Source organism: Eufriesea mexicana, unplaced genomic scaffold (genome assembly GCF_001483705.2).
Source record: "Eufriesea mexicana isolate 0111107269 unplaced genomic scaffold, ASM148370v2 scaffold10, whole genome shotgun sequence".
Classification (NCBI taxonomy): Eukaryota; Metazoa; Arthropoda; class Insecta; order Hymenoptera; family Apidae; genus Eufriesea; species Eufriesea mexicana.
In genome coordinates, this window is record NW_016908175.1 from 189180 (window position 1) to 210546 (window position 21367).

The 21367-nt window shown below is 38.2% G+C and overlaps 1 protein-coding gene across 1 annotated transcript in view; it reads left to right on the forward strand.

Moving 5' to 3' along the window:
• The window catches only part of LOC108552777 (blood vessel epicardial substance), a 33869-nt gene extending 16799 nt beyond the window's left edge, over nucleotides 1-17070 (forward strand). Inside the window, exons 4-6 of the mRNA XM_017907443.1 lie at nucleotides 1882-2303; nucleotides 3736-4001; nucleotides 16921-17070. Coding sequence (XP_017762932.1) covers nucleotides 1882-2303; nucleotides 3736-4001; nucleotides 16921-16944 — 712 coding nt within the window. The 3' untranslated portion in view covers nucleotides 16945-17070. The remainder of the gene's footprint in view (nucleotides 1-1881; nucleotides 2304-3735; nucleotides 4002-16920) is intronic.
• Nucleotides 17071-21367: the final 4297 nt, after the last annotated feature.

Here is a 21367-nt window from a genome sequence, read left to right on the forward strand (position 1 = left end):
GTTGGCCACCCCTAATGAAGTTCTCCACTAGGGGAACTAAGAGTCCATCTTTATTTATTTATTTATTTATTTAATTTTTATTTTTATTTATGACGAAATAATACATTATATATAATTATTTCGTATAATTTTTCGGATGACACCGTGTAGAAAAAAAAGTGTAGGGAGACTGAGAATATACTCTATTTTTATATCTCTCTTTTGATATAGTAATCCTACAATGACCTAAATCGTCGTTTTTTAAAACTTTCATAAAAAATTCAGATTTCAAGGTTATCGTCTTAATCACTCAACTTCGCGATTTTTTCCCCGATATACGTATAATTATTTTTCCAATATCCCCCATTATTCCATTTTTTAAAGATTCTAATTCCGTTTCTTTCACCGGTCATTTGACCTTGGTAGGTTTAATGTTAACGAGTTGGGGTAAAGAAAATACGATTCTTTAAAAAAAGAAAGTCGAAGTCGATATCTGCACTAGTTTAACACGCGTTATATGTTAACCCCCTGTATACGAGAGGGGTTAGAGTGGATATAGAAGTATTATGTAGCCTTTTTAAATGCACGACTGAAGACACGTCTGCAATTAGAGGATTTTCAAATTCCTGTTCGAAAATCGAGGTGAGGTACATTGGAGTTCACAAAATTCCAGAAATTTGCACGAGTATCGTGTTTCAATGAATTTTACTTTTCGCAGTAATAGGAGTTTGCTACAATTCCTGCCATTTAAGGGATTTAAGTATTATCCTCTTGCACGGTATTTTGTTACTATGTACATTTCACCCCTTTGTTGAACGCTGAATGTCTGCAGGACTGTGTACGTAGATAATCATACTGGAAAATAAACGAAGAGTACTTCGGTATAATTAAAACTTGCCATAAATTTATCTACATAAACAACGAAATACATTGCGCACTAATATTCTCGATATTTGCCAACAGCGTTAAACACTTAATTTACATAATATTTTCGATACACGTTTATACTGTTAGACTTATATCGTATTATACGTAAATTTATTCCACGCAATTATACCGGAAACTGAACATAGAGTATCCGAGTGTAATCAAAATTCGTCGTAGATTTATCTATATAATCAAAGAAATTCACCATTTGACAGTAAAATTCTGCGATATTTTCCACTCGTATTAAACACATAATTTTCGTGATATTTCCAGCACAAAATTTTTCAAAATTCCGTGTCTTCGTATCTCTTGTCAAATTAAACTTGGAATGAAAATTTTCCATATTTTCCTGTCGTATTAAACACATAATTTACGCGATATTTTCGGTACAAAATTTTTCAAAATTCGTTGTCTTCGTATTTCTTTTCAAATTAAACTTGGAATAAAACTCCGAGGCCTCAATTTTGGGTACTCGGTTTCTAAAATTCCCTGGATCAGATGAAAATTACTCGCACCGTCGTATTAAACACATAATTTACGCGGTATTTCCAGCACAAAATTTTTCAAAATTCCGCATCTTCGTGTTGCTCTTCAAATTAAATTTGGATTAAAACTCCGAGGCCTCCATTTCGGATTCTCTGTTTGTAAAATTCCCTGGATCAGATGAAAATTGCTCACACCGTAGTACCAAACTGAACAATACAGCCGCCAAAGAGCCTGATCCTTTAACGCTGCTCAATTCCTTTCGCGAGATCAAACTACGGGAAAATTACGCAAAACTATTCACCCCCTTTGAAGCTTCTCGAGCCACCCTCCGGAAATGTTTCACGAGAAGTTCGCGTCTCATCTCGCATCCCGTGTATCCCGTTTATGCTTCACGTGCAAAACACGAGCGCGCCTCCTGCCAACTCTGCATATACCAGGCTACATAGCGAACGTCGGATTATCTGTAACGAATGGTTGTGTGGAGTGCAGGCTGAAGGTGACCTGCGACGGGACACACTTGCACTACATCAAAGCTTATCAGTTCGTGGACTCGCCGGAATGGGAGGCCATGCACGAGAACATCAACGACGTCTTCCAAGTGACGATCCGCGCCGAGGAGTCCAGTACGTACATCTGTTGGACCAGGCTGAAGTTGCTCAGGGTACTCAGGCATAGGCCGCTACTCAAGGTCGTCCTCAACACCCTCATCGGTAAGGACATTACGTCCAAGTTGTACGCCCTTAACGAGCAGCTCGCTGGTGTCGCCGCGGCCAGTGAGACAACCACGTCGAATCCTTACAGGGGCGTCGCGAGAAGTCTTAGCGTCGACGCTGTAAACACTGAAACTGCCGGAAGAGTACGATCGACGACGTGGAAGGCACAGAGAAGGCACAGTAATCCGCGTAGCGACAGTAAGTTTCATTACTACTTCTCTGTCGATCGATAGTTGCGAAGGATCAGATGGCAGGAGCCTTTTAACGCTAAACCTACCGTGTCTAAATCTAGTTGGACGATAGCTTTTTCCAATTTCCTCCATTTCATAATTTTGCTTTGCCTAATTAATCGCTGACTTTCTTGGCGATTGATAATACAATAATAGAAGACGATAATCAATTTTTCATACCGTCTTTTCCAAGGTTTATACGTAATCTTTATGTACCATTATCTGTCAGTTGACAGGTTAGGTAGAAATATGTGTACACGAATTGTCGGTAGGTTTAGCGTTAACTGGACATTAGAGAAATTAAAGTATTCTGTGTTAGATAGTGTATTTATATAATAATTTTAGATATTTTATTTCGTTGAAAGAAGAGAGAGTGAATTTCTTATCCAAGTACGAAGTTACAGATCTAGAATTTCTTCCAAAGAAATAAAGTCGAATCACCGGTGTCTTCGATTCGAATCTGTTCGACTTGCTCAAGTCGGATCTCCGCGAATCCACTTTTCGTTCGTCTTGGTTCCCCGAATTTCGCAAGTAGTAACAGAAAATACATTCTTTAATATCACGGTAACCAATAGCATTTTGAACCCTAGATCAGTAACCTCCGTCACATGCAATAACCCAAAAGACAAAAACCTAATCCAGCGAAACCATAAAATATAAAACTTTCCTGAACGAATTCCCAACCCCTTTTCTTCTCTGGAATCACTCGTGGTCTCAATTCGAGCTTCATTTACCGAAGCAAAACCATCGTGGTCTGACCCGGAGGAACGGTCGATCTCTGACACATTTCAGGTTTCACTTGTCGATCTTTGACATATTCTGGCTTTCAAATGTGGATCTTTGACATATACTGACTTCCAATCACCGATTTTCGACGTATATCGACTTTCAATCGCCAATTTTCAACGTACATAGGCTTCCAATCGTCAATTTTCCACATATACCGGTTTTTAGTCGATAGCTACCGATGCGTACCGACCTTCAATCACCGACTTTCCATACATACCGATCTTCAGTCGGTGATCTTCCACGTATATCGACTGTCAATCGCCGATTTTCGATACATACCGGTTTTCAATCGGTGATCTTCGATTATATCCATTATCAATCTCCGATTTTCGACATATACCAGACTTCAGTCGACGAATTTTTACCCACATCGTATTCAATCACCGATTTACTACGTATACTAACTTTAAATCATCGATCTTCGACGTACACCGGTTCGTAATCGCCCATATACAACGCATACTGTATTTCATTCGGTGTTCTGCGACATATACCACGCTTCATTTACCGATCTCCGACGCATACGAGATCGGTAGTGGATCGATATCGAATAGCAATTAGACGAGCGAGAGTGGGTAACCTGTGACCAGCACCGTATAAACTGTCCACAGAGAGTTCGCCGTCCCGGTACTCGCACCAATACTGGGCGCCCGTTGTGGCAAATCACTTCCCGCCGACTTCTCCGTTCACCCAGGGCCAGAACCTCGGGTACACGTTACTGCCGCAGGGTGTTCAGTTTTCACCACCGTCACGGGCACCCTTCTTGTCGCACCAGCCGTTGACGCGGCAGCGTAGTGGCGGCACGAGCGGCGATTACACCCTGCTACCTCAGACACCGAAGCTCGAGAGGAAACGCTCGAAAAAGGGGACGAGAGAGGTGAGTAGTCGCATGGCGAGCACTCGCGCTGAATTACCGCGGCCTTTCTCCGCGGAATGGGATGTTTAGCGCGACGCGAGTGGCGATTACGCGCGAGTGGGAGATCGTGACATGGGGTGGCGCGCTTTTCGCATTCGGTTAAGTTTCGTCGGTGAATACCGGTTTTGTCTCGTTCGATGATGCGAGTGGAATTTTCTTTTTTCCTTTTTTGTTGTTTTATTTTTCTCATATGCAGCGGCTCGTTGGAGATTTTCGGTCGACGAAGAGTGGGACCAGTGGCGTCGAGGGTTCTCGCAGTTGAATTTTGATTTTAGACGATGTTTTCAGTTTTTAATGCGCCCGCTGCTAATTACGAATTACGCGATAGCTAATCTGGAAGTTTGTAGCTGGAACCACTCACGCGAGGATTTATTGGATTGCGTGTATTTTAACACATTGCGTACGGCGTCTTGCGCGCTCAAAGCGCTCCCAAAGACCGCACATTTTTGAACACCCTAGAAGCATGCTTGGCAAGCAATACGTTGCATATATGCACATTTTTAATTTAAAATTGGTAATATATTCACATAAAGTATTCTTAGATATTACTATATACTTTATACATCGATTCATTATATAAAGTTTTATACATTTTAACTAATATTTTTCTCACAAACTTGAATAATGCTTTAGAGTGCGATATCTGGTAAAGCATACTCCTTTGTGCAATGTTGTTTGGCACCAGATTGAAAATGTAAATGATTTTTAGAAAACTATTTCCGTACAAATTTGCACATATATTTCGAAATAACAAAGTGTACAACAATAAAACACTTTATAAGGTGCGGTAAACGATCCTCACAGAGCTACCGATGTACTGGCTATACTGACTGATTGTTTTTACATTCTTGGAATGTCAACATTCAGTTATTTTGCTTATCATTTGTCACAAGAATGTGCAAGACTTCACTACCCTGGTAACGTAACAAAAACATTTGTCTCTAGTTGCCTAAGTCACAAATTCGATTGAAAAAGACTGAAAACGAGATATCTCGTGACCCGTACGCAACGTTCGGTTCGCCAAAAACGGGATATCTCGTGGCCTGTACGTAATGTGTTAATTTTGACAGAGAGACGTAAAATATTCGGATTTTTTAATCATGTTGTTTGTATACGTTTGTGTATTATCGTTGACAGAATTCAGATTTTAGCATAATTCGCGTGAATAATTGTGGATATAACAATACGTAAGTGTAAATATATATGAAGAGGTATTATTTGTTAAGGGGCGTAATAAAAATTGTAAGAGGAGTACGTGGACCTTATATTTTTATACTTGTATCGTAGACAATATAAAAATTGAAGTGGTTCGTGCGAAATTAGAAAATTAAACAGGGGTACAAATGAATCTATTCGAATTTTAAAATAACCGTGAAATTAATATTTTTTTATGCATTTAAGATGATTCTGTACGAAACACACGTCGAGCATAGTTTCTATATTTATTTCACGTGACTCGGATAACAAAGAAAATGAATTTTTCATGACGACATGCGTATTTTCCCGTATAAAAAATTCCTGTGTATTAATTATTCATTTTACTAAAATTGGATGTTCGTGCCTGACTTCTTGCTTCTTTCCAGTCCTTTTTTCCGTGTATAAATAAAGGGAATAGGGAGTTTGTTTGATACTATCCGTAATTAACTGTAACTAAATCGTTCGTCCTAGAGAGCTCGGAATTGCAACGCTATTAACGCGGCACCAGTAGAATTACCCCGAATTGGTCAGACGCCACGGTGCATGGTTGATTCGATAAACCGAAGCGTAGAAATTAGAAGCTTTTCGGTGAGGATTACTTTAAATATTTTACCACCAGGATTGTGCAAATTCAGCCATAAGTTTTAATTAATCTTTAATTAACAACCACTTTAAAAATACTTTTCAACGAATTCAGGAAATTTTTAAATAACGATACGGTATTAATAACATACATACATACCCAGGTATTATTAAATTTATTTAAACAATCCTGCCATTCCGGATTAAATATAATTAATTATTAAAATATCATTATTTTCATACCTAATCTCAAACGTAACTCATATAACAATAATCATAGTTTTCTCTTACAACAAAATTTTCCATTTTTTCGGAATCCTGTCATTATTTATTCCTGCCAATCATCATCAAATTCAATCATAACTATTAACTAATCTTTAATTAACAACCACTTTAAAAATACTTTCCAACAAATTTGGGAAATTTTTAAATAACGATACAGTATTAATAACATACATACATCATCTAGGTATTATTAAATTTATTTAAACAATCTTACCATTCCAGATTAAATATAATTAATTATTAACACTTTGTTGACCCGCAATTTTACACAGAAACTATGTCATGTCACCGGCTATTATTTTGTAATCCAATCTTCAAAATCACTTTCGCACACAATATTCTATATCACTCTGGGTTTCATAAATTGAAATAGATATTGCAAGTGCAATGACGAGTTAACTCGTCATCGGTCAACTACGTTTGGGCAGGAAAAGACGAATTAACTCGCCACCGGTCAACAATGTATTAAAATCCCAATATTTTCATACCTAATCTCAAACATAATCATAGCTTTCTCTTACAACAAAATTTTTCATTTTTTCGGAATCCTGTCATTATTTATTCCAGCCGATCATCGTCCACGATATAATTTCCCGATAATTCATGCACGTCTTACCTCCTTTGTTCGTCTCGTCTTTTCCTTCTCGCTGAAACTATATCGTCGTCATAGTCGCGATGACTTTCAGCCATTCTTCCACTCCTTTTCGCGCATGATTAAGTATCCATTGGCCAGCGTAGCTCTCTGTTCGTATTTGAATCGTAAAACGAATAGCTTGAAGGCCGGGAAGTATTCTGCGTCCGCGATATAAATCGTCGGTGCCGGGTCGGGGGAAAAAACTCGACGAATATATCGCTACAGAAAAACTCAATTACCGCGCGTACTCGAGCCAGAAAAGTGAACCGATATTGAGTTAGCATCGGCCTCGCTTCAGCGGCCCCAGGCCAGATGACTTCATTCTTAAGCCGCACGCAAAAAGAAGATAACGAAATGAACAGGGTTCCGACTGTTGTCCACTCGTGAATGAAGCATCTGTAGAGAAAAGAAAAAGGGAAAGAAAGAGGAGAGAAAAAAGATGAGAGAAGAGTGGTAGAGGCACTTGAAGACAACGAGTGTCAGAAAACTAGCTTCCTTCGTACGGGCAAATGGCGCGACGTTAGATGCACGCCTCGTTTTCTTTTTCCCCTCAGTTTCATTCGGGCGAATTTCGCTAATCGACCGTTTCATCCGGGATACTTGCTGGTGAATCCTTCATTTCCAGGTGAATGGATTTTACGAATTAATTTCCCGCCGTTTTCTTTCGAATCATTGAAAACGTTGCAGTAGATCATTCGTTTTTCCGAGGGAAATTGCGCGATGAGTATGAAAGGAAAGATCTTAGGAAGAAATATTTTTTATTTTTTTGGAAGGGAGGGAAGAAATTTTTACGTTCGTATAAATTGTCAACTAATTCTGCGTTGTCAGGGCTGTATTTTTAATATATACATATATTTCGTGTTATAAATAGATCTTCTGTATTGCCAGAAATATTTATTTGTTCGTAAAAATAAATTCTATGCTATTGAATATTGCAAAATATCTGAAGTATGGTATAGCGTTTGTTACGATTCTAATTTCGTAGAATTGTTATCGACAATTCTACTTTTAAAAGGATACATCTTCCATGTTACCAGAAATATCTTTTCATTTCATACTAGAAATAAATTCCACGCTCTTGAATATTTTACAATATTCAGAATATCGTGTAATGTTAACTACGGTTCTATCAAATTTCATGTAAATATTAATAATGCTATTTTTAAACGTTTCTATCGTTCATATTATCAAAATTGACTTTTAATTTCACAGAAATATATATTACAGAAATATAATATTATGGAAATATATATTATACTTCTGTAATGCTATATAATATTATATAATACTATTTAATATTGTAAAAATATATATTATTATGGAATATTTAAAAATGCTAAAGATATGATATTAAGATTCCTTTTCTTTTTATAAAACTTCGCGGAAATATCGTTAATAATACCATACTTAAAAAACTATATCTTTCAACTACGTCGTTCGAAAATATTTCCCACTGACCACAAATTAACGCCAAATATTCTTAAATTGGAGGAAAAGATACTCAACTTATCTTCTCTCTGTGCTTTTCGCGTGTATATATTTAACAGATCAAATATATTGAAATATTTAAAAAAAGAAAAATGAAATTCGCGATTCCATCCCTTGGTACATTTTTATACCACGTCTCCATTTTCTCTGAAAATTATTTCAAGTATCCAGAGTAAACAATTGAAGTTTCACGCTTGTTTAGTCGAGCTGGTGTTCGCGTCGGAAATTGGAAACTTCATTTGAAACCGATCTTAATTAATGGTAATGTAATCATCGATTCGAGAGAACTTGAAACTGTAACGCGATAGCGGTAGAATCGTCTTTACGAATAGGATATTAGTTTAATAAAGTTGCTGCCCAAACTTTAATGGAAATTCACATTCCACGCACGACTATCTCGATAGGCGTTTATTCGTGCGATTGAACTCGCCCAAGCTCGTTAATTATTTATCAAAAATTTATCGCGCAAGTATTTATTGACCGTGCTGGAGACGTCGTTCGTGAGAAAATACGATTCGAGCGTGAAGATACGAGTTACATATATCTCGAATATTCTGGCGTATAAATCATCTGGACGCGTTGGATCTTTCCCCTCGCACGCGAGATATTACTCCACTTGGAATTTTTACGTTCGTAAGAAGTTTTATTCCCAATGAGGTAACAGGATGTGACAATTTAGAAAGATTGCACTCAAAATAAGAATTCCTCCGAAGGCATGATCAATCACCGTGCTGCTGGCAAACTTCCATCATTAGAAGCGTCGAGCTGGCAATGCGTCCGATCTGAATCACGCACTTGGTTGTAAAATATTACTCTGGAGGAGCAACCACAATTATGTTCGAAGTAGACAAATAGTGTAATAAATTCACTGTACTTTACGATTCTAGTTCAGTCAGGAGAATTTTACTATTGAAATTTATGAGCACGTAATTTAAAAATCAAAGGGGTTTGTGAAATTTCAATATATTAAGTATGTAAATAACACGTCTCAAAGTTCCCATTAACAATTTGATTGCCACGTTGGTCATATATGAACGGCCACGGTTTCTCCTGTGACGCCACGGTGGTCATTAGTGACCGGAGCGTTTGAACTACTTAAACTACATTGAATAACATTGAATGAAAATTGACAGTTAGTGCATGTTTAATATAACAGCTAATTAGAAGATACTTTGAAATAATAAGTGCCCCATTGAACAGTTAAAAATTTTTATTAGAACATCAAAAAAATGGAACAAATCTCGCATCTAGCGATGCACTTCCGTGGCGCCCCGAAATTCCATGTGATTTCGTCGTGGCAATCAAAGGGTTAAACAGTCAGCTGGCATAGCTTTGGAAAGCCAGTTTTCCATAGGTTCCCACAATTTTTCTTCGATTCTGACGTGCTATATTGGAAACAAAGCCACGGGTGACCATGTGGTATAATGATACTGAGTAATTACCTAATATCGATTGTAGATTATAGATTTCGATCGTCAATTGCGATATTTAGCTAACATAGCTTGGAAAAGGAAGTTTTTGAATAGTTATATTTTAGTTTTCGCCAAAATTACAATTTAAATATCAAATGGTAACAAAATTTTGTGCATGACACAAAATTCTGCCATTTCTCCATGACGGGTATAGTCTTCAAAAATACTTAACTGGTTAATAATAAAATTTATTTTACTAATTAATTCATTATACACATAATATTATATTTGCTTATAAAATGTTCAGGTGTATTGACAACTTACTAATACCATCGCCATTGCCATTCCTTCAGAAATAATTTTAATTATAGCAAATAGCAATTTGGAAATTCTCATCATTTTAATAATTAATAATTCAAAAAATTTCACAACACTTTTAGTGATAAATAATTTCACAAATTTTCATAATTTTAATAATACCAATCTACACAGAGATATCTCAGACGAGTATAGATTTCACTAATTAAAAATTAAAACAGAGACTGTTGGAGATACACGTGACACCAACCAATGGTTGCAATAAATCGTGTCAATTACCAATTGCTTTCACTTCCTGTCCAAACTCATCGACCCAAGAATATTATTTAACCCTGGAAGCAGCCACTCGCAAACGTCACCATTGCGAGATAATTGAAAACGTAGATAGGGCGTGGTAAATTCATGAAAGCTCGTCAGACCTGCACGATAATATTCTACTTGCGAGCGGCGTAATCGTTTTGTAACAACGGCCGCGATTCTGAGACACTATTCATCATCGTTCCTGCTCTCGCCAGGTTTGCATGATACAAACCCGGAACAGGAGAAGTTTGAATAACGCAAAATAATGCTCGCGTAATTGTACAGAAGCTCGTTGGCGCGCTTAGATGCCCGTAAATAGAATACTTTGACGGAGTCGCGCTCGCTTTTGTAAATCCGAAGGGTGAACGGTGCGAAAGTTGAACAAGAAAATTGCATGTCCGTCTGGTTGCACGCACGTCAATCGAGTTACAGAAATATCCGCGCGATAACGAGATTACGCTAATCTTTCAGGCGGGAACAAGGACACGCTTAATCGCCACTAGCGTGAATTAATATGCAGTGCCAGCCAGAACTTTATTTGCACCTATGAAAATTGTAGGGAACACGTGGAATCGCGATTCGAGTGGAGTTGCTGATAATATTAAGATTACTCGTAAATTATTAGGAAAACGTGAGACGCGATATTCAGAGATTCGATAGGGTGGATAGGGTTTGATTAGATATTTTTGAAAATTTAAATTGCTTCACGACTTTGAAATTGAAAATGGAAAAGTGAAGAATAATCAATGAGATTTGGGAGATGTGTTATTTGAATATTTACTGTGTTGTTATTTTGGAGAATTTTATAAAATTGATAGAATTATTTTGTGACTTCGAAGTTGAGTTGAAATTACAGAAGAAAATATTCAAGAGAATTACGAGATGTATTATTTGAATGTCCGGTGTAGTGGAATTTTGTAGAATATTTTGGAAAATTGGGAGTATAAATTGTTCGACGACTTTTAAATTAAACGAAGAGGAGAATGCAGATGAATTTATACATTTGATATCTTGGATTTTCTCGTAAAATTGTCGAGAATCCAAAATGTAAATTGTTTTACGACTTTGAAATTAAATAAAGAGAAAATTGCCAGGAAACGAGATATATTATCCGAACGTTCGATACTTTGAAGTCTTGCAAGAAGTTTCAGAAAATCAGACGGTAAAATATTTGATGGCTTCGAAGTTCACTAAAGATTCCTGGTAGATTAAAGTCGGGAAATATTAAAATTGCACCAAATTTGCGGAATAACCATCAGTCGTGTTTTAACCATTCCAAGATTACCCAAAAACTCAAAACCTGACACTTCTCCAATTTCTCGTGAATTTTGCAAATTAGAAGCAATAATAACTACTTTAAAATTTTGACTCAATACCTCGAAATAATATCTCATCTCTCATTACATTAAAAAAGTATAAAAATAATTAAATTCTCAACTTAATATCCCAAAATAATATTTCATCCCCCAGAAAGTTAAAAAGGAATATATAAATATAATAAATTCACAACTTAGTCCCTCAAAATAATATCTCACCCTCCGAAATTAAAAAGAAAAAATATACAAATACATTAAATTCTCAAGTCAATTCCTCAAGATTACATTTCATTGCTCGCAAAATTAAAAATATATATAAATACATTAAATTTCCAAATCATTCACTCAAAATAATATCTCACCCTTCAAAAAGCTAAACAAGGATATATAAATATACTAAATTCCCAACTTAACATCTCAAAATAATATCTCATCTCTCATTACATTAAAAAAATACAGGAATAATTAAATTCTCAACTTAATATTCCAAATAATTCCAAAATAATAAATTCGCAATTCAACACCTCAAAATAATATTTCATTTCCTTTAAAATGAAAGAAATGTACAAATACTCTAATTACTCTAAATTCTCAACTTGATACCTCGGAATAGTATCTCGCCCCTAACAAAATTAAAAAGATATGCAAAAACCCAGTATTCCTCCGTCTGTCCTTTCCCTCCCCGGCAAATCTCTCACTCCGTAATTCCTCTTAATGAAACGTTCACACGCTTCCCTCGCAAACGAGCTCGCGACGTGGCGAGATTTCGAGGGTGTGTACGATTAAACGACGGCCGGGATGGCAAGGTTGATAGGCGAAAAAATTCGTTCCGCGGTTCCGAGCAACGCGATGGAAAGGATTGATAGGGAAGCGGAGATTGTCGCGTGTTAGTACGAATGTTAAGAACGAGGGGATCGCATGTGGCTGGTGAATATTTCAGCGGCGCGTGTGACCCTAGTTCTCAGCGTATCTCGCGCGGAGCATTAAGCAACCCCAGAAGCGCGAAAGCGGGGGTTGCAATTTTTATGGGAACTCGCTAATTTGCGCCGTTGTCGTGCCTCGAGCCGCCGAGCGGTTTTAATTAGTCCGACTAATTCGCTTTGACAAGCGTGAAAGTGGTTGCGAAACGAGTGGTACATGGATTCGCGAGATTGATAGAAGGAACGCGACGGGGTGAGTTTGCGGTGTCGGCATCGGGAAACACGATTTCTATTTTCCAACGCGACAACGTTCCGGTTGTTGGAATTAATCAGGATTCAAGGCACGCTGGTGTCGCTGGATTAATTGTGACACGCTTTCCATCCTTGGTGCTTGGTTTAACCTTCTTTCCCTCGTGCTTCCATTTTTCCCATTTCTCGAATTTCTTCACAACTGATTTTTTGATATCCATGGACAAAAATATTTTACACTATTTTTAACGAGAATCGCGATATATAATTATACAGAAGATATTAACCCTTTGAGCGCTATGAACGCATATATGGGTTCTCACACAACCATTCAATCTGGGCTATGAACGCTGTATAGTTTTATAAAATAAGAATAAAATAAGAAATTTCAGTCGTCGTGAGAAGTGGGTGGTCCACGCTTAATGTCGCTGAAAGGGTTAAAACTGTAGGAATGTTGGGTAGGCAACAGAATAAACAGTGACGTAAATATAAAAATGATTTATTTCAAACTAAAACTTATTCTACTCGCCAATAACTCTCGGCTACCTCTCAAAAACTCTATGACTGACTTTAAAACACTCTGACACACTTTGACACTCTCTGACACTCCCTGATCCTTACTCTGACTCTTCCGCATCCTTGCACTCTTATTTAAACCCTTGCACTCAAGCTCAAACACTCTTGACATTCTTTCAGGGCCGTACCTTCCTTTTCTACAAAACAATGAACCCAAAATAACGTAGGTATGTTGGACAGGCAACAGAAATAACGGTGTAAATGATTTATTCTAAACTAATTCTAAACTTATTCTAAGCGCTAATTACTCTCGGCTGACCCTCAAAAACTCTATGACTGACTCTAAACACTATTCTCCTTCGCATTCTTGCACCCTTATTTAAACCTTGCACTTTGTCTTCTTTCGTATTCATGCTTTCTTTCTCAATCACGCATTTCTCATAGCCTCGTTTTCGGTCGGTCACGTACCCTAAACACTCGGACGCCTTTCGCTCTTCATTTGCATTCGATACAGTCATAAATATCCCGTTCACCCGAACCTTGCACACTGTCATTCGTCCTTACACGTGCATTCCAGACGTCATTGTAAACATTCAACCTGAACCCTAGACTGCTGTTTAATGCCCATCATCAGCTAGGTAGGCCCAAATGTTGTAATTTCTTCATATTTTTATTTTAGGTGATGATTGGGATTTTATGGGTGTAAATTCAGACTAACTTTAATTAGAATATCTCCTGAAATCATCTTTCTATATTTTTATTTTGGATGATAATCGTAATCCTATTTTTCTAATTTATGTTTTTGAGAGAGGTGAGGTTAGAGTATCTTTACGAGTGCCTCCTGAAATAATTTTGCTTATCTTTATTTTAGATAATAATTATATTTCTGTTTTCCTGATTCATGTATTTGAGCGAGCACAGTGCAAAATAATTTTACGTGTACCTTTTGAAATATTTTTACAATGCTTTTGTACAGAGAACGATGTAAAATTCGATTTTAATTCTTAATTTAATGACAAAGCTTCTCTCGGAACAGCCTTCATTCGTTGGAAATTACTGATTTTCGCTGTAGCAGAATTAATCGCGTCGACTGAAAGGGAAAATAACGATCGAAGCTTTTGCGAAATCCAAAATTTATAATTGCCTTCTACTTTCATTTTACGTAATAATTCTAATTTCCTTCTTTCTATTCTCATTTTTACGAAAGGAAAATTTATAGCGTCTGTAATGCCACTTCGGGTATTTTTAAAATGGTACCGCAAAGAGAATAATGGAAAATTCGATTTTAATTCCGACCTAGTAATAAAGCTTTTCGTGGAACACCAGTCGCTCGTTGGAAATTACTTTTTCTCTCCGAAAGAAATAGTTTTGTCGACCGAAGTAGAAAATAACAATCGGAAGGCGTTCTAGGGAATGATTCGCAGCTCGAGTGCAGATCTATATTTCACGTTAGGTTTTCGACGTTATTGATGATATTTGTCCAGCTGGAAAGGCATTACAAAAACGTATCGGTGACATAAGTAACAAATTTGCCAGGCTATTCTGGAACAATCGCGATAATACTACCCCGCTCTTTTGGCTTTTAGCTTTGACCTTTTCGCGCGACTCCTTAGCAACACGCCTTTTAGTGTTACGAGGCATGTGTCGAGTAACTAGCAGTAGGCCTTTAATGCCTTTCGCGTTGAAAAACGTTTTAAGGTCTAGGCTACGCTGCTGAAGACATTTCCAGGTGGACTATATTTCGTTGCTACAATAGAGAAGTCTATTAATGAAATTCTATAGGCGTAGTAATGGCTTTTAAAGATCGATGCAAACAACATTTTGTCTTGGTATGATAAATCTATTTAGCTACAATTTTTTTCTTTTTTTTCCTTGTGAAATATAGCTTTTCTTTTATAGAATATATAATTTAATATAAATATTTTATTAAATTATTCTTTAGACTAAAAGTTTCTTTATTTTGTATTTTGTATAGACGAAATGTGTTATAATCTATGCTTGTGAATTTTTGTCTCAAATATAGGCTGTCTTTTAAATAATATCGGAATATTTTATTAAATTATTCCGTGGGCTAGAAGCTTGTGTAATGGAACTCAGTTTTAAGTAATAATGAGGCGATAACTTTTTTATTTTTTTTTTTTTTTGCTTTTTAATATTCGAAAGACCATTCTTCCTTGGCCGACCATTGTATTTGAAGTAATCTATAGTTTGCAAGTAATGAGCGTTATAATCTGCTCTCGTCGAGGTACGAATAACAGACTAACGTTTCGAAAATTGTCTATCTATTCGCTGCAGTTGATAACCGGAAAGCTTCCATTTCATTAGAATAATTGAAATTTAAGTGGCCTCTATAGTAGCAGCTACGAATTAACCATAGCACTTGGCGACAGATCCGTACACTAACGATCTAACCACCTCTATAATTAGATTTGCATAACATAGCTGTTAAGTGTTTCTGAATATAGCACTACGTGACCAAGAATTCGGAAAGGGTGAAGCAATTACCTAAGCGCATCAGATTAGAAGCTGCTTCGCGTTAAACCAACATCTGAATCAGTGTCTATCTCGTTTGATAGCTTTCTTGAATTATTCGCAGTATTAAGCTCGCTACACTCGTTTACACGCTCTGCAATCGTATGTTAAATTCATTACACTGAAGATGTAACGTTACGTGCCCTCCTTTGGATGGATTTTACGGACCTCGATCTCTCTGATCAAGGCTGAATTGATTTAACTCTTAGAGTGGTCAGAAATTTTTGCTAGCTTCGGAGACCAAGTAGTATAGGTCAATGAATTCACCATGAAATATTATACTATAATACTATACATATGCATAATATATATAGTATTATAGTACTAGTATTAGCATTACAGTACTATTATTATAATAATATATTATTATTATGTATATTAGTATTATATACTATTCGCTTGTATAAAAAGAATATCCAGTTCCTTTAGAAAAGCCAAGATCACTTTAAAATTTCGAAAGCACGTCCACCTGAAAAAAATTTATCACAGTTTAGAAAATAATCGAGTGTGAAACTTAAAATTGGTCACCCTGTATATTACAAGCCCATGGTCCTACTATTAACTCACAAAATTCTTGAACCTATACTAATGCAAAAATATTACGAGATCGTATCTTTCACGCATACTTCGGCTCACCAATTAACAAATATCTCTTAAAAATCCCCAATAAATAAATTAATTTAATTTATCAATCTATTAAATCACCGATGTTTCACATTCTGCCCTATGGCAACTATGCACCATCTACGTTAGGGCAATTCTTGAATCTGTACTAATGCAAAAATATTATAATGAGATCGTACCTTTCATGCATACTTGGCCTCACCAATTAACAAATATCTATTAAAAATCCCCAGGAAATAAATTAATTTAATTTATCAATCTACTAATCATTTGTATTTTTCACATTCTGCCCCATAACAGTTATACGCCATCTGCGTTAGAGCTATCTTGTACAGTATACTCTGTTAATAGTTGCACCGATGCACATGGTGTGTCGCACGCTCTCGTGGACGAATATTGCTACCGAAATTGCTAATTTTATTCTCTCGGAAATGGGGAAACGGGATCGCGGTACCCTGACCTAGCACAGAGATAACACCTAATTGTCCTTTGTTACGATTGTTCCAGGTGACGTTCGAGACGCCCGTATGACGGTCGCTCGACGGGGAGGGCCCTGCAAGCGTACCACTTCTTTCGCTATCGCCGCAGCGTTCCGCCTAGCCCCGTCGAGAATTCGTGAACGTGAACCAGCTCGCATGGTTCATCCTCTGAAGCACGTCGCCGCGTCGACCAGGCTACTAAATCGCACGGCCTATCAGCCGCCAGAGTGTCGTGTGCCCGCGTGGTCGCGTGACACCCAGACAGACACGGACGACAACGAACGCTCGGGCACAGTTTCTGCGTGTGTGCATATATATATACATGTATGTGTCTGTGTGCGCGAGCGTGTGTTTGTGTGCATACATGTGTTCCGCGCGCGTGTGCGTATTTGTGTGCGTATGTGTATGCGTGCGCGCGTCGACGCTATGCGAACGCTCATGGAAGCCCGTTGCCTCGACGAGATGTCCGAAACGAACGCGTGGCCCACGCTGTCGAGGTCCAATGGACGAAGACGCGCCACGGTCAGACCACGTTCATATCCCGCAAGTGCTACGCCTTACACGTAACTGATACTACACGCAGAGCCACGTAACACGTGCACGTACATACCTAAGCAAACCTAAGCCGTGTGTTCGCGATGGATCCTGGTTAAAGGAGTGTGCATGGTGTCCACGACAGAGTAGAATGATCGGTGTCGCGTCTCTTCTTCTTCCACTTCTTCCACGTCGTCTTCTTCTTCTACTTCTTCTTCCTCTCCTGCTGCTGCTGCTGCTACTGCTGCTACTACTCTTCCTCCATCTTCTTTTACCCCTTCCCTCTGTCCTTCTTCTTTATCTTCTTCTTCCTCATCGAGAGAACGGGATGTTCGAAGGGGATGAGGGCGTTACGTCGGAAGCGAAGGTTCGTCGGCAAGTTTGGAAAGACTTGGCCGAAAAGTCTCGGTTCTGCGAGAAAACTGGGACGAAGAGGAAAGTTCCGCGAGGCAGGTGACGAAAGGCATCAGAGGAAGGAGAGACTGACGGTAACTCGAATTACACGCTCGATCGTTGGGACGAGTCCTTCGCTCGGACCTGAAGACGAAGAAAGTGGACGAAGAGTGAGATCGAGGTGAGATGAGATTGTGTTTTATATTCGCACAGAAGGTCAAAACAAGGACGAAACGGCTACTCCGTGATCGTCGAACGATCTCTTGTCCTAACCTGTTTCACCACACGTTCGATCCTCGCGACGAACCTGCTCGTGCTGTTCAGACGCTTCCTCTTTTCTTCCTTCCACTCGCAACTGGGTCCGTTCCGCTGTTCGTTTGCACGCGAGTGATCCTCTGGATCGACGACTGATAGATCGTCTCTCGCAGGAAGTGGAACCGTGGACAGCGAACACGGCTAAACTCCTATGTGGATCTAAATGGAAGACAGAGGAAACTGTAGGTTATATTGTATACTTCTGACGAGCGTCGCCGCTGTGTACACTCTTACATCGACTGTGATTATAACGGATATAATTAATAAGTCTTTCAGAGAGATTGCACCAGTAAATACAGAAACGCGTTGCCAACGAGTCAACTGGATACTTAGGCTCCTCGAGATCGGTACGTTCGGACGTCGCTGCTGGCTTCCGGTGAAGACAGAAAATATTTTTCACCCTTCACGAGTTCAGGGTCTTTCATCAACCTGGTAGAAGGTTTGTAAATTTGTTTCTTTATTTTATTGGGATTATGGGTTTTGTTTATTGCGAAAAAAACGACAACGTATTCTTTACTGGTCATGGGAAGTGCATATATCGTTTCTTTGGTAATTTTTAAATGTGGTTGACCGACTCGACAGTCGAAGAGGTTGGACTGTTTCCCTATCAGGTTCATAATCCCAATCTGTATCTTCTTGACATACACACACTTCGTGAGATTAAATTTTGTTGCTAGACTAAACGTATTTTTCGAACACATTTTTTAATTAATTTTGAGAATTATATTTCGTTTCTGTTTCGAATAATTAAGTATGCCAAATTGCTTTTGTCAGCCGTTAAAAGTTATTATACTTAGGGAGTAAATTGCAGGGCTCTGGATAATATTTTCACACGTTTAAAATTAATTACTCGTTGATTTTCATTTAGACGCTTCTTTTACAATTTTTATCGATTTTTCGTTTAAGCATGAAATTTTACAGAATTAATTATCCAAACCATGTATATCCTTCTCAGTGGTAACAAACGCACTAATATAACCGTAGAAATCACACATCCTGGCAGCCATTTTGTTCCCGTCGCACCGTTTAACATGGCCCAGCGTCGATTGAATAATTCGTTTCATTGCACAGTCGCGTCTCTCTTTTTTCGTCTTTTTTTTTTCAAAACGAATTTCACGTGACGAAGCAGGTGGCGGAATCGAACGAGCGATTGAATTTCTAAAGCGAGTTCATTTAGTTTCCCGTTGGAAGAAAGGAACGATTAATTTCCTTCGGGTGATCGGCCCGACGACTCGTTCTGCCAGAAATTCGTCGGCTCGTTCGCAGTCTGAACTGCGATATCGATCTCTCGAGGACGCCGTTCGCGGGTGAAAACGAACAGAAAACGAAAGCAAGACGAGAGAAACGCAACGCGGAAGTTGGAGCGACGCGGGGAACCGAGATCGCTGCATCCGTCCCTGGACGGGCAAGAAGACCGAACGTGCAGAACGGAACAAATGAAACAACGTGAAGAACAACGTAGGAAACAAACCGGTAACATCATCAACGGTAACAACGCGATAACGAGTGCAACTAGTCGAACGGATAAAACGTGTTAAAAGGCCGGAAAGGGGGGAACAAAAGGGGGAGGATACGACAGTGAGGAGGGGAAACGGGCGTAATCTTCAGACATAACGCAATAAGTGCTTCGTTAAAATGATTTAAAGAAAAAAAACCTGCAATAAAGTGCTTCGAAAATAAACTAAAAAAAAAGTCGTGAAGTAAAATCGTAGTTGATTATCGAGAGGGTTAACAGAGCAGAGTTATCGTTTAAGGCGAACCTAAGGTTAAATCAATTGTAAAGGCGTCGCGCGAGAATTACGAGAGAAGAGAAAGATTATACAGAAGTAAACAGAGCACGTGTAGTAGGGAGGAAGAGACGAATATTAAAAAAAAAAAGAAAAATTAACAAAAAGAAATTAAAACAATGTGTGTTTGTATGTTTCTATGTTTATATAATCCCCGCGTGTGAGAGCGAGGCCGTAGAAGATCTATTAAGACGCACAAACGATTGAAACAAACGACTTAAAAGAAGAAAAATAAAATTAGAAAAAGCGATGGGATTGCTGGGGGAGAGAGTGAGAGAGAGAGTGAGAGAGAGAGAGAGAGAGAGAGAGAGAGAGAGAGAGAGAGAGTGAGAAAGGATAGGGGGGATGAAAAGGAAGGGAAGAACACGAGGAACACGCGTGTTGTGTGGATTACGATTGTGACGGTACAGTATGGCGATAAAATATGGCGGCTCACAGGGAACCGGAAGCAGGTGCGTGTTTGATGTAACAACGATCGGGCCAGCGGTTACGTTTGTCGTAAACGTGTTCCGTTGCGTTGACGAGGCTTGTAACGCGTGTAGTTGTTCTTGGGCTACGTTCGTCGGAAAATATATCTCGTGGCTGATAGAACGATGTTGTGAAGCGAACGATGTGTTTGAACGTGTAACATATGTCGCAGTTGATAGCCACTGCCGTAGAAATTGTGGACTTACTATGGGTAGAGTAAATTTAGAGAGATATCGGGCTCGAGCTACGGTGAGTTTGGGATCCGACATCGTTTGAATTATTTCAGCGAAATTAACAGAAAATGGGATAGTTGGGAAAAACTGGTAAAGGAAATTATGATCAAAGAGCATCCTAATTTTTGAATTGTTTACTTATAGCTACTTCTGGAGCATTTGGTTTATTTATACCGAATTTAAAGGAGCTTGCGACAATTTATTATTTGTCAAACATTTTGTTTCTTTCAGTGAGATCAAGAAAAATGAATAATCCTGATACAACGAAATTTAAGATAATAATCCCAAACTTACGAGGTATAATACGAGGGTTGGTATTTAACAAATTTCTTCTGTTAGTTCCCAAAGTAATACGAATATTTTTTTAATAATTGTACAAAAACGGAAAATCGCTGTTACCCTTCAGGTGTTTGAACGAAGGTGTACCTGTTTTTAATTGCCTCGAAAGGTGTCTCTCTAGATTTACTCCCAGCTTGAGACGTTAAAAATATCAATGTTTTGTCTATCTTCATTCGTAATATTTTTGACAAGGATCAGCAGTTAGCCATGTTATACGAAATATAATTTGCCATTAATATCTTGTTAGCAAAATTAAACATTATTTACAGTGCGATGCAGAATTTTATTGAAGTCACCGCAAGAACTCGGTTGGCAGCAAATCACGTATAAATCTATCGTTTATATGTAATAATTTCCCTCAGGTAAGTCACCCGATATAACCCGATATAACTCGAAAATATCTTCC